The sequence below is a fragment of the Cnephaeus nilssonii genome (assembly GCF_951640355.1).
Source record: "Cnephaeus nilssonii genome assembly, chromosome: 9".
NCBI classification, from domain to species: domain Eukaryota; kingdom Metazoa; phylum Chordata; class Mammalia; order Chiroptera; family Vespertilionidae; genus Cnephaeus; species Cnephaeus nilssonii.
The window spans coordinates 23,520,003-23,534,174 of NC_137080.1; the positions used below are offsets into that span (position 1 = coordinate 23,520,003).

General features: G+C 38.2%; 1 protein-coding gene across 3 annotated transcripts in view; it reads right to left on the minus strand.

Moving 5' to 3' along the window:
- AHI1 (Abelson helper integration site 1) overlaps window positions 1–14,172 on the minus strand; it is a 193,518-nt gene that overhangs the window by 22,754 nt on the left and 156,592 nt on the right. Inside the window, exon 25 of one of the 3 annotated variants that reach the window (XM_079780931.1) lies at window positions 5,765–6,424. The exons of 1 other annotated variant lie outside the window; for it this stretch is intronic. In XM_079780931.1, coding sequence (XP_079637057.1) covers window positions 6,370–6,424 — 55 coding nt within the window. In that variant the 3' untranslated portion in view covers window positions 5,765–6,369. Of the gene's footprint in view, window positions 1–5,764; window positions 7,357–14,172 lie in introns of those variants that run through there. One more of the 3 variants, XM_079780930.1, reaches the window with a different exon arrangement.

The window sequence follows — 14,172 nt, forward strand, 5'->3', positions numbered from 1 at the left end:
CATCAGTGAAGTTCTAAGCAGGGCACGATGTGGTCAGGTTTGCATTTCAAGAAAAGTTCTGTTACTAGTATATTTGCAAGACCGTCAGTTAACTGATGAAGTTCTAGGTCAAATGGAAATTTGTTGTTCTTTAATAGAAAAAGTAATTAATTTGATGACTTGAACAATAGTCATTTGGTTTGAATATATAATGCATGAAATGATTTTGTTTTACTTGGTTTACAAGAAGTTTTGGAAAAGGGATTCTGGCATTTTCTGCAAACCTCATTCTCCTCTGTCTACAAAATAAAATTGAAATTTTTTTATATGCTGTTATTTGGATTCTGACACAACTCCACATTTGTTTCTTGTATTTTAAAAATATTTCTAAATATAGGATGGCAGCACAAACACAAATACCTTATAGTTGGCTACAGGAGCTCATAAATTACTTCCGAAAGACACACATCCAAATTAGTATTAACTTATAGTTGTCTCTTGCACAGGGAACATATATTGGCTTTCCACATATTTCTACATTTCCAACATCAGAAGAGTATTCCTGGGTGGAAAGGACACAGTGCTGGGAGGACAGCTGGACTCTGATCAATAGTTGTTGGGCAAGTCATTTAGTCTCTTTGTGATTGGTTTAAAATATGGGGTAATAATATGGCCTTTTCTAACAAAGGTTGTTATAAGCCTTAAGTTTGCTAATGTATGTGCAGGTGCTCTGGAAATCACGATAGGGTACTGGTGGCCGTTGACGTGACAATTTCAAGGTATTAGAGTAGAGGCTTCCAGTTCAATGGTCCATGTAGCTCCTGTCCAATGCTTGGCAAACAGGTATTCGATAAATAGTGTTGAATAAGTGAATATCCACGTACACGCATTTAAAAAACATTAAAAGTGTTAAAACTATTGATGATCCTGAATTATAAAAATATGTTTAAGGAAGTAGTTAATAATTCTAGCTATTGATATGTAAATAAAATCAGTCCCTATCTCAACCCAGTTTTCAATATAGTAAAAAAAAACACACACACAAAAAAAACAAAAATCAAGGCAACCCTACTCCCTCCCATGCATGCATAGAAATGTCACTTTTCCAGACCCGATGCCTTGTTTACATTTTTCCTACTTTTAACCCTAACTCATTTAAATTCATCACTTGTTTTGAATTTAAAATAAAATCACCTAGTTTTGAAGGGGAATTTATCTGAATGTAGACATGCTCCATATAGGACTTTTCCTTTTAATTGTGGATGAGGTTGAGAAAATTTATGACTTGTTTTGAGAATTAGGATTTAAGGCTGCAGCTTTCAGTTCAGTGAGAATGTTCTCTAGTAATGGCAGTAGGAGTAGAACCTGCTCCTGGTTTGTGATTCTGGAGAAGTCACTTACCTGGGGTGCAAGAATGGTCTTTGCTTTTATTTTGGAGGGACACACACACACACACACACACACACACACACACACTCCATCCTATTTCCAAGTTGTATGTAGAAGAGGTCTGAAAGGAGCATTTCAGATGGAGGGCAGTGGAAGGATATGAAGGTTTTTCTACATTCTATTGTTCATTTTTCCCTTGGGTTATTCAGTTTGGAGTCCTGCTGTTCTTTTCTTTCTTTTCTTTTTTTTAACTTAGGCCCAAGCAACAGACTGCTCAGGTTCCCTGAGAGAGGATCCATTTTCAGTAGCAAGGATAAAGAGAAAGACTATTACTAGAGAAAATACAATGAATATAAAGTGTTTACAGTTAGCCTTTAGTAACCGGGCTGGAGCCATTAGCCCTTGCCTGGCTTCTCACGTGTTTCCTTTGAGCAGGACCCAGCTTATTCTCTACCACCGGGGACCTTTCCCCTCACGCTGAAACTTCCAGATCAAGGTTCCCAGACCCCTCTGGGTCCTCCTGTCTGTGGACATTGATACAATGTAGATTTCACTTTTTAGGGGGAGGTATCTCTACCTCCCCAGCAAGAAGGAGTCTGTTTACTGTGATCCATCCTGAACATAAACCACTGTAAAACCTGTATCAAATTACACACAAGTAAACAGATCACTTTTCACACTGATATGAACTGACAAAGAACTTACTGTTATATAGAAATATCTATTCTATTTTGACCCCAAAAAAGTTACGTTTCTTTCTTTCTCTGGATTGGAAGGGGTTGGAGCAGATTTATCTGTGTTCTAAATTTGCAAAATGGCAGGACTGTTTCCAGAAGAGGAGACACAGATGGAGGAGATGGTCTTGTGAGTGTTGTTTGTAGGAAAGGATGTGTTCCAGAGGCTACCAAGAGAAGTGACCTTCAAATCTCCCTGGCGAGAACCCCGTCCTATCTAGCACTGGGCAGGCGTGCTAGGGGCTGACCAGACTCTATCAACCCCCTCCCCAGGCCCATCGCTCTTCAGGAAAAGACCACACAATCCAGAGAACAGACCAAACTCGTGGTCTCAGGCCAGGATCTTTTCTATATCCTAGATATTCTTATTTTGAAATTCAAAAGTGACAATGGGTGGGTCTGCCTTTGGCTATAGGGCAATGTAAACATAATAGTTCTATATTCATGTTTGCAAGAAAAGTCTACCTTCACTTTATGTGACTGTAGGATCTCCAGCAATAGTCTAGTATGAAAGTCTGTCGCAAGTGTATTGGATGTTTCGGTTTGCCAGACCTGTCAGGATAAATTAATTACAGGATGTTGCAGACATGGCAGAGCTCCAGCAGCATCTTGCATAGTTTAATATAGCCCCGTTTCCCCATTTCAATGTATCTGTGGTTAGATAAATCCTCAGAAATTTACAGCTGCTATAGACGAGTTTATTATGTACTCTGCCTGCACACATGATAAGTACAATAAGAATTTGTGTTCTTAAGGTGCATAGATTTTACTGACATTTCTTTACCACGATGGAAATATTTAGTTGCTAAAAGTAGCATCTGCAGATACTTTTGAACATTAACTTCTGTGTAACAGGCAGGGATGGTTAAAAACATTACCATGCTCAGCCATCTTCCCTTCACTTTAAATCGAAGAACTGTAGCTCAGAAAAAAAAATTACGTGAGCATTGATATCAAATGGTGCCGTGAACACACACCAAAAAAAGAATTACTATTAATTTTCAGTTGAAAACACTGAAAAATAACAAACTGAAGCTACCCTGCTTTTCTCCAGGGAAACTTCTTCCTTTGGTCTCATGAGTACTTTTTCACAAGCTTCAGTTGTTCATTTTTGCTCCAGCAACAAGTCATTTTCCTAATTTTCTTGCTTTTTTCTCCTTTTGGACTCTATTTTTTTCTTAACTTCATTAAGCAAGTCATGTCCATTCCAAGCATTTTAAATGATTGACAATATGTGTTTATTAGATAAATGTTGTAGAAACAAACCATTCCTACATTTTATGCTACCATATTCTTTCAAATTCTTGAAAGAATCAAGTGATGATTTAAGAAGAAATGAACTAGATTAAATAAAAATCAGATTCTTCAGTACTTTTAGAAATGACACAAGTATATACAGCTGGACAATTCTGACATAGTAGAGGTAGAACATGCATGTTATAGATATTTTTTAGACTGAGAGCAGAAATTAAAATTGTAGAATCTTAGCAGTATTATTCTAAGTTTTCAAGACAATAAAAAATAACTCATCTATAATCAGAATGAATTTGAGGTGTTAGAAGAGCAATTTCAGAAAACAGAGGGCTCATAACATATGCTTGATGTAGATTTGAAGAGCATCATTAGAAAAAAAGTATTCTTTGTGTTTACAAAACAAATGTTTTTATACTATCTAGTTCCTGCCTTAACTTAAAGTATTTCCTATTCACTTTAATAATTAGAGCAGAAGTATATGATGAATGAAGGGCCTCATTACCAAGTTTGCTTTCTGGGTCTCTGCAGAGAGTAGCTGTCTGCTTTTGCCTACTTGGTCCATTGTTAACCCTAAATGATACTGACATTCAATTCTCCTGCAGATAATTGGGTCCATCCATAGACTGAGTTTGCCAGTCAACAGAACCTTTTGATTGACATGATGCTTGATGTTTTTATTATCTTATATGACTGGAATGGCGCCCTTTGCTGCTTCTTGAATAATATGCTACTGTATATGTATTAGTTTGATTCCACAGAATCTATTTCTTAAGAAAATGTAAAAATTATAGCATGGAGTAAAGATTTATCAAAGTAATTATGAATGAACAAATTACCGGTAAAATGAGTAAACAAAATACATCGGTAAATTTTTTTTTTATTCAGATGTATTTCAATTTTTTTTAATTCAGATATATTTCACTGTTGCATTAAAGACATAATAGATGTTTCTAGTACCTGAAAGTGGCTATAGGTACATCCAAATTACTTTTTCAGTGAGTCTTGCCTGTGCTGGAGTGTCCAACTACCACCACTTGCTGGCTCACTCTACACAGCGACTGAGACCCAGCACTTCAGAGACCTCCCAGTGGACGAGTCTGACAAACCTCCACTTACAGCCAGCACTCATGTATACTGGCCAAGTGCCTTAGCCTCCAAAGTCTTGGTTTCCTTATTGGCAGGGCAAAAAAGATTTTATCTACCTCTTGGGTTTGATGTGAAGAGTAAATGAGGTCATGCACATAAATTGAAGATTTGTGGATATTTTCTGTAGTTAAGTTCAATGAAAAGTGGGATTGTTGAAAAATGTTCCCATAATTTACTTAATAGAGATGGCCCTCAGATGGAAATCATTTAAATATTTATAAAAGTGTAAGGTCACAGATTTTTGTTATAGTTTCTAGAATTTTCTAAATATCTCTGAGTTAAATAAACAACTAAAGTGATGTCATATAAAGCTATAAAATGATGTTATTTCCCAGATACAGTCCTGTTGAATTTTTTAAGGAGAAAATATCTTATAGCTTAAGAATAAAATTAATGTCAACTATTTACTTTTATGGAAAGAAACTTTACACAGAATTTCAAAAGCACCAAGTTTAAAAACACTGATTTTTGAAATGTACATTTTAAACATAAAATTGCATTTATGATATAAAATATTTCATGCTTTAATTTTTTTAAAACTTGATCTTTATTCTAGTTTTGCAAATCCAATTCATTGATAGTTTTGATACTGAATAATCTTTAATCATCAAGATAGAGTAGAATCAATAATTGGGAAACAAATTTCTAAGAATGCTTTAAAATATTATTTCGATGTAGAAAAAGTATCAAATTGTTACTTGTTTGGAGAAAAAAAAGACTTCAAAAATGGGATAAAATTCATTAATTTCAGAATGAAGATAAAATAACAACAAAAAAACCCACTTTTTTTTACTAAGAAAATGTATGGCTATCATAAATCTTCAAATGGATTATTTTATCTGATTCCTCTACTTGAGTATAATTTGGAATTATTACTCAGAGGGCATGCTTATGATCGCTCCCATCCTATCTCATCTCAGAGAATGAGGTAAAGATGTTTTTATTAACCTATCTGTGAACATAACCCAGTCTGGCTTTGTTAACAGGGACAAAAAAGGACTGGGCTTTGAGCGAAGCCAACTTTTCCTGGTGTTTGCCTCAATTGTTATTTTTGTCTTCAGTAGTTGCAATATAAAAATAACCCTTTATTTTTCTATGAACATTGAAATCTCAGTATATGTTTAGGTACCCCAACATATTATTTTACTTGGCATTATTTAAAATTGTCTACAATGTGTTGAAATTCTGTGTGATTAAAACCAAAATCAAAGAATCAATACATATTTCAAAACTATGAGCTGAAACCGTAGAGAGACTGAAACCATAGAGAGACACATGTTTTTATTTCTTAATTACCAAGGGCAGTCACAAGACAGAAAAAACAAGCTTGTCCAAGGGTGACTCAAGCTGGCTGGGCCCAGCTGTACCTGAAGCACAGACACCCACCAGAGCACTGAGGACCCAGCTACCAGAACAGACCTCTGTGCCGATCGCCGAGGCGTCAGCCGCCGTCAGTGCCACCCACCACTTTAAAAAATGCCCCCTCCCATAAGTTCTGCACAGCAGGGGCCTGTTTACCACTTTTCATGCCGCTACCACATGTGCAGAGATGAGAGCCAAATATGTTTTTACTAGAAGCTATCTCACATCGGGCATACATCTGGACAAATTCACACCTCAATGCCCAGCACTGTTTTCTCACTTCTTATTTTAATGGAATCAATTGTCTAATTTGGTAAATAAGTTTTCTAATTTTATATTAGTTTTGACCTTTTTGGGGTTAAATATTTCATTGAGAACCTGGCTGGCATGGCTCAGCGGTTGAGCTTCGACCTATGAACCAGGAGGTCACGATTCAATTCCCAGTTGGGGCACATGCCCAGGTTGCAGACTCGATTCCCAGTGTGGAGCATGAGGAGACAGCTGATCAATGATTCTCATCATTGATGTTTCTATCTCTCTCTCTCCCTCTCCCTTCCTCTCTGAAATAAATTAAAAAATATATTTAAATATTTCATTGAGAGACTTATAATTGCATAGCTGAGAAAGGAAAAGATTATAAAAAAAGGAATAAACTTTCCTATTATAACATCACACTTCAAAATATATAGTAAGTTAGTAATGAAAACCATTATTCTGAAACTTAATAAACCGTTATTCTGGAAGTAAATAAATAAATAATGCAATGTAATAATTTAAAAACAAATATTAAGACTAAAATACATATTAAACAATGTTAGCCTAGAAATCATTTATATGCTTAATTATGAAATGCTTTTTTTAAAAGTAAAGGAACACTGTTGCCAGTGTAGCCAAAAGACATTTTGGTTTATATGTATCAAGCTACATATATGACTCATTACAAAAATTTGTTCCCCTTTAATGCCTTTCTTACTGGAACCATTTTGAATGCACAATATTCTCAAACTGCTTATGTTTTTAAATAAAGTTAAATTTCAAAAGCAGATACTTCATATTCTGAGCATAACATCACACATATAATCACCTGGAAGATATAATAATATTAAACAAATACATAGTAAACATCTTAACAATGTAAACACTTTTTCTTAATATTTGCTGGGTAGTAATTATGGTTTTCACTTTACTGGTTTTGAACAGTGGTAATGTAATTTTGAGGCAATTACCAATAAATACAAGTACCAATACTTTGTTTAACAACAATCAAAATGGTTTATAACAATTAAGCTCAAAAGGCCACATTTATTTTTCCAAGCATCCCTTGCTTCTGATATTTCTAGATTCTTTCATAAGGACAAGAATACTGGATACTTTATTTCTTCCTTAGTTTCTGAAAATTCTGAATTCTGAAGAGAAATTCCACTTGTTTTAATTTGTCATTTTATTTCTGTGTATTTGGTTCTTTGTCTCTTCATTCTTCTTCAACTGTTTACTAGGAGAAAAGTACACAAAGTTTACTTAATGAACTTAATGTCTTTTGGCCACGATCAAATCTTGGCATGCCCAAGCACAATGGCACAGGTAATAAAACACACTGTGCAATGCACACACACACAACTACCCAAACATTAAACACCCATCTTCTAGTTTGCCTTGTGACCAACATTTTTTGGTATCATCGGCAATTGCTTAAAGCCTGCTCCAGCATTGGCAAGTCAATATAAGCAAAAAATACACTTCTCAAAAACAGACACTAAGTACTCCAAACCCTGGATAACTTCCAGAAATTAAGAGTAGGCAATCAGAGGCAATAATTTATAAAATTATTCATTCACTGGGAAAAAAAATTGTCATGGATCATGCTTCACAGTCAGTGACTGAAAAACATGTGGGCCATTTTATTAAATAGCATTCTTTCATTTAGTCTATGGCTGTGTTTAGTTTTACAAGTGGGCAAACTATTATATATTTTTTCAAATAAATCCAAAAACTGTTGTGTGTTATTTTCGATGGGCAAAGATAGTGATGATTAATTATGCATCTAGATGCAGCTTTGAAATAAAACAAATCATACCACTAATGGACTCCAAGAATCAATAGAGAGATGAAACAAGAAGTTGCTACTTTAGAGACACGTAGTAAGCATTCTACAACTGAGGGTGATAAACTAGTGGGGTTGAACCTGAAAACGTCAATGCAGTTATTCATACACTAGTGATGAACAGAGGTATCTGGACTTACACAAAAATGTTGTCATTTTTCTAAACAGAAAGGGCCTAACACTTGGTTGCTCTTAGAAAACAAATGGAATCCTAAGAATGATGGCATTCTGGTTAAGGTGGTCGTCAATTCCATTGATCACTCTTGATAAAAGTAAAGCCTAAAGCAACATGGCAAGACAGGGCAGGACAACTACTTCCTCGGGGCCTTCCTGGTGGCAAAGGAGGGTTAGGGAACATCTGTGCCTTTAGGGACAGACAGTTCCAGTCTTAAGTAAATGATTGCGCTATATTTTCATATGAAAAACATTTACACATGAGGGAAAAGAATCCTGTTAGTCCTTATTTCCTATTTTAAATTTGTTAAACAGAACTACCACAGATAAGCTGGTATCAGACAGAGAAGCCCAAAAACGTTTTAAGTGAAGCTCACGAAAGCAAGTGAAGTAGCGGATAAAATGGTACAGGTATGGTGTGCATAATTTTTGTCCCTGTGTGGATACAGTTCAAGTACATAACACATGGGAAAATTAGGGTCTGATAAAAATGGGAAAGACAGTAGTAAAGGCTCAAATGGATGCTGGGCACAAATCACCCAGAGACCCTACAAACATGTGCAGGGGTAGTGAGGATGGTGAGGATCTCAGAGCACCAACAAGGCACAGCAGAGGGAGAGGAAGTTCATGACAGTGGCAGGACAGAATCGAAAAGGGAAAGGGTGGGGAGAACAGCTGGAAACAGTGAATCTTGCAGGTGCAGAAAGTGTAGGGCAAGTTAAATTAACCAGGTGGAGACTGCACTGTGAGAGGTTAGTAAAGAAAGAAGCCAGGAGGACCCTTGAGGGAGGGAAGCCGAAGAGAAATTTAACTAGGAAAAGCTGAAGTAGGCAGTAAAGATAACATCTTTAAGGGAAATGAATCAGACAAGAAGAGGAAGGAAGACGGGATAGAGAATGACAAAGACTGCCCACGAAAGGGAGAAAACAAAAAGAATTAAAGGAAAACGAGAAGACATAGTCAAGTGTACACCTCTGACAACGAGGGAAAAGCAAGAGTGGCACACGTTATCAAGTAGAATGGTGACAGCATAGAGACTGGAGAGTTAAGAGGCAGATTTGCTGCAAGAGGGAAGGAATGAAAGACACAGAATAAATCCAAATCCAGTCTCCTCCTAAAGAATCCCAGTAAGCTAATGGAGGAAGAGAGTAACAAAGTCTGGGCTTCTTTTAAAGGCAAATCATATGAAAAGAAAAAGAAAAATTGAACAGCAAGATTTTGAAAATGAATATGAAACAAGGTTAGTGTTTGTGTGTATGGTGCATGGAAAAAAAGAAAATTCATAAAAATACTGGGTTCTACCCCACAAGAAATTCCATCCAATAATATTCCCTGAAGGTCTACTATTTGGCCTTCACCAGGCTAAGTACTGGGGAGAAAAGTGGGAGCATGTTCTAATCCCTGCCTGCAAGCACTCACCAGAGTTAACCAAGTAATGTGTTAGAAAAATAACCCTGTATTGCATGTAATATTATTATATTTAAAATCATTTTTTCTTGAAATATTAATGTTTATTGCATGTAACATTACTATACTTAAAATCATTTTTCTTGGGGAGAAACCAAGATGGCGGCATAGGTAAACCCCTGAAATTGCTGCCTCGCACAACCACTTCACTTCAAAACTACAACTAAAAGACAAAACGGATATTATCCAGAACCACAGGAAGGCTAGATGAGTGGAAATTCTACAACTATCAGGAAAGAGAAAAGCACACTGAGACTCAGAGGAGGTGCGGAGGTGCAGAAGTGAAGTGTGGAGGTACGGAGGTGCACACGGAAGGGGGCTGGCAACTGAGTACACTGTTGTCTTTTTCAATCGGGAGGGAGACACAAGCTCCCGACTGCTCTGAACTCCAGTTCCGGGCGAGACTCTGAGGATCCAGACTCATACGGTGAGAAACTGGACTGTCTGGCATCGGGCCGGAACACGAGGGCAGATTTCTCTCAGAGGTGCTTGCAGCGATCATTGTTCCTGCACGGTGCCGCAGGACACGAAGACCCGGGGAACTTTTTGGGGCAGGGCTGACAGTCAGCCGTTGATGTTTGCACTGCCCTGGTGATTCCATGAGACCCAACCCCACCCAATTTACAACCCCTCCCAAGCTGTGTGCAGAGGCTTTTGCATATGAATGGCCTGGCCCTTTGCAATCTAAAACCTAACATACTGTAGCTGGGTCAGATAATCCCAGAGCTTCCAAAAGAAGGCCCAAGGCTCCACAGCAGCTTGCATTGATTCACAGCTGGGCCTCATCTGGGCACCTCCAAAACCCAAACAAAGAGGAGGAATCTGCAGATCTCTCTGTAGCTCCTGCTGGGTGGCCTCAGGCAGTGGCTGACTTTGCACCTCCTTGGAGATCCAAGAGCCAGGGTACCCAGTAGTCAGAGTGAGACCATCCAGATTACAACTCTTCAGAACCATAAGAGACACACACTCAGGCGGCAGACTCAGTGAGCACCAAAGCCCCACTGAAGCAAGTCTTGCCCCATAAGGGTGTCTCTAGCACAGAAGTTCTCCCATCATAGACACAACTGATCCTCACAGTCAATTGGCCTGGAGGTCAATTCCTCCCAGTGATACCAACAACAATCAAGGCTTAACTACAACAAGACTCTGCACACAGTCCACAAAGGGATGCACCAAGAGTGTCCACCTCAGGTAACTGGGGAGGCTGAGCCACTGGGCCCTATAGGACACCTAGCACACAAAGCTACTCTATCAACTCAGGGAAGCAGCCAAAATGCAGAGACAAAGAAACAGGTCACAAATGAAAGAAATGGATGAAAGCAAACTACTGGATATAGAGTTCAAAACCACAGTTATAAGGTTACTCAAGAATCTTCTAGAAACCTCCGAGAAATTTAGTGAGACCCTCAAGGATATGAAAAAGGACCAACTAGAAATTAAGCATACACTGACTCAAATAAAGAATAATATACAGAGATCCAACAGCAGACTAGAGGGTCCCAAGAGTCAAGTCAAAGATTTGAAATACAAAGAAGCAAAAAACACCCAACTGGAAAAGCAAAAAGCAAAAAGAATCCAAAAATATGAAGATAGTGTAAGGAGCCTCTGGGACAACTTCAAGTGTACCAACATCCGAATTATGGGTTTGCCAGAAGAAGTGAGAGAGCAAGATATTGAAAACCTATTTGAAGAAATAATGACAGAAAACTTCCCCTACCTGGTGAAAGAAATAGACTTACAAGTCTAGGAAGCGCACAGAACCCCAAACAAAAGGAATCCAAAGAGGACCACACCAAGACACATCATAATTAAAATGCCAAGAGCAAAAGACAAAGAGAGAATATTAAAAGCAGCAAAAGAAAAACAGTTAGTTACCTACAAGGGAGCACCCATACGATTGTCAGCTGATTTCTCAACAGAAACTATGCAGGCCAGAAGGGAGTGGCAAGAAATATTCAAAGTGATGAATAGCAACTTACAACCAAGATTACTCTACCCAGCAAAGCTATCATTTAGAATTGAAGGTCAGATAAAGAGCTTCACAGATAAGAAAAAGCTAAAGAAGTTCATCACCGCCAAACCAGTATTATATGAAATGCTGAAGGGTATTCTTTAAGAAGAGGAAGAAGAAGAAAAAGGTAAAGATAAAAATTATGAACAACAAAGTGACAAGAAATACATATCTATCAACAAGTGAATCTAAAAATCAAGTGAATAAAAAATCTGATGAACAGAATAAACTGGTGAATATAATAGAATCAGGGGCATAGAAAGGGAGTGGACTGACAATTCTCAGGAGGAAGGGGGTGTGGGGGTGTGGGAAGAGACTGGACAAAAATTGTACACCTATGGATGAGGACAGTGGGGGGGGGGGTAAGGGCAGAGGATGAGGTGGGAACCCGGTGGAGGGGAGCTATGGGAGGAAATAAGAGGAACAACTGTAATAATCTGAACAATAATGATTTATTAAAAAAATCAAAAAATCATTTTTCTTGAAATATTAATGTTTATTGCATATACAAAACAAAAAACAAAACATAATAATAACCCTGGACATGGAGCCAGAAGATCAAGGCCTAGTTTAGGCGCATTTTAGCAGTGACTCAGACCATGATTTCTTTACAGGTAGAAAGAATAGGCTGTGGAAAATTTCTGAAATTACTTTTATTTTAAAACAAATAATCAAATAGTACATATCAAATAGGTTGGCCATGCAAACACATTTTGTCCCACTTGATTCTCTCAGTGAGAAAGTTCCCCCCTCTTGTTTCACATTCTAATCCTGTATTTCCTTAGGTCCCCTGGGACTTCCCTCTTTTCGTATACCTTCAATGTCTCCTCTCAAGGAACTCTTTCCCGTTTGTAAATATTCTTCTCATTCCCCTCTCTATAAAGACCTTCTCTATCTCCTGAGCTTTCTACTAGTTACTGCCCCGCATTTCCTTTCCTTTGAAGTCAGCTTCTTGGAGAAGCAATCTCTTCTGACGGTCTTGGTCCTTCTCTTTGGGCTGGAGACAATCTGACTCATGCTTCCAGGACTCTCCATCAAACCATCCTCTTGAAAGTCACAATTGCTGCTTCTCAGTTATCAATCCTGAAGGGCACTTTTCATTCCTGATTTAACCTCTCCTCTCTTAGGCATTTGTCACTGTTGACCATACTCTTCCAACATCTTTTCCTATCGACTCGTAACACAACTTTCTCCTAGTTTTCCTCTTACCTCTACTAGGGTGACTTTTCGGCCAGTTTGCTCATTTTTCCTCACCTGCATATCCACGGCTCTGTTCTTTGCCCACTTGAGAACTACAGGAGGGAAAGATCAGCAATAGGGAGCCAGTAAGAATGCTGCTAGCTCTTATCTAAGACAGTGGCAATGGAAATGGGAAGGAAAATCAGTGGGAGGCCCTGAGAGAAAAACATTTGACGGACTATAAGAGTGATTGTATGGGGGGTGGGGAGAGGCGAGAGACAGGGAGTTGCTCAAAATAATGCAGACATAAAACTTTAACTGGTTGGGCTCTTTCTTAACCATGACAGGGCCTTTAAGGAGGTAATTAAGTTTAAATTAGGTCATAAGGGTGGGGCTCTAATCTATAGGACTGGTATCCTTATAAGAAGAGGAAGAGATGCCAGAAATCTTTCTCTTCACACCTGCACCAAGGAAAGGTCACATGAGGACACAACGAGAAGGTGGCCACCTGAGACCCTGCTGGAATCTGGAATTTACAGCCTCCAGAACTGTGAAAACATAAATTTCTGTAGTTGAAGCCACCCAGGCTGTGGTATTGCCATGGCGGCTTGAGAACACTAATGTGGAGATGTATAGGTAAGTAAAATGAAGTCAGATGACTGAGAAGGAAAAGGTCAGAAATTATAAAGATGAAAGAATGAGTAAAGTATATTTAAGAAAAGAGTAGACTGATGAGTGAGAAAGGCTGAAAATGAGTATGACACCAGGTTAGTGTTCTAACAGCTCTGAGAAAAGGACTGATGATTTACAATCTTAATCAGTCTGAAGTCCACCCTTTCGGCCTATCTCCGGGGAACCTATGCTGTAACATTAAAGTAAACTCAAATGTCTGTGCAGGCCACAGTGTAAGGTGAATGAAGGAAGCTACAGACAATACAACAGCACTGTGACAGGCTGGAGGTGGGCGACCAGCCTCGGGAGCAGCCCACTGTCTCAGCTTCAGCTGGCGGATGTCATGGAAGAATGCACAGTGTGGATTATTTTCAAAAGAAGTCAGAAGTCTGCACTTAGACTCTTTTTATACTTGGACAACTAATGAAATGACACACATGCACAGTGGACCCAACCAAAGATACCAGGAAAGAAAACTTGAAAAGACATAAAACATCCAGACCTTTGATTGCAGCTAACAAAGTAACAGGAATCAGATTTACCTCTTGCCTAGAACAACCAAAAAAACTGGACAAAATATATGAACTAACAATTTTCAAGACACTAAATCAGAAGCAACAAAGAATAGCGTTCCCCAAGATATGGAAAATAAAGGAGATGAGCCCTATAATGGGCCAGTTTATCACATGTTTATCACATGTTTC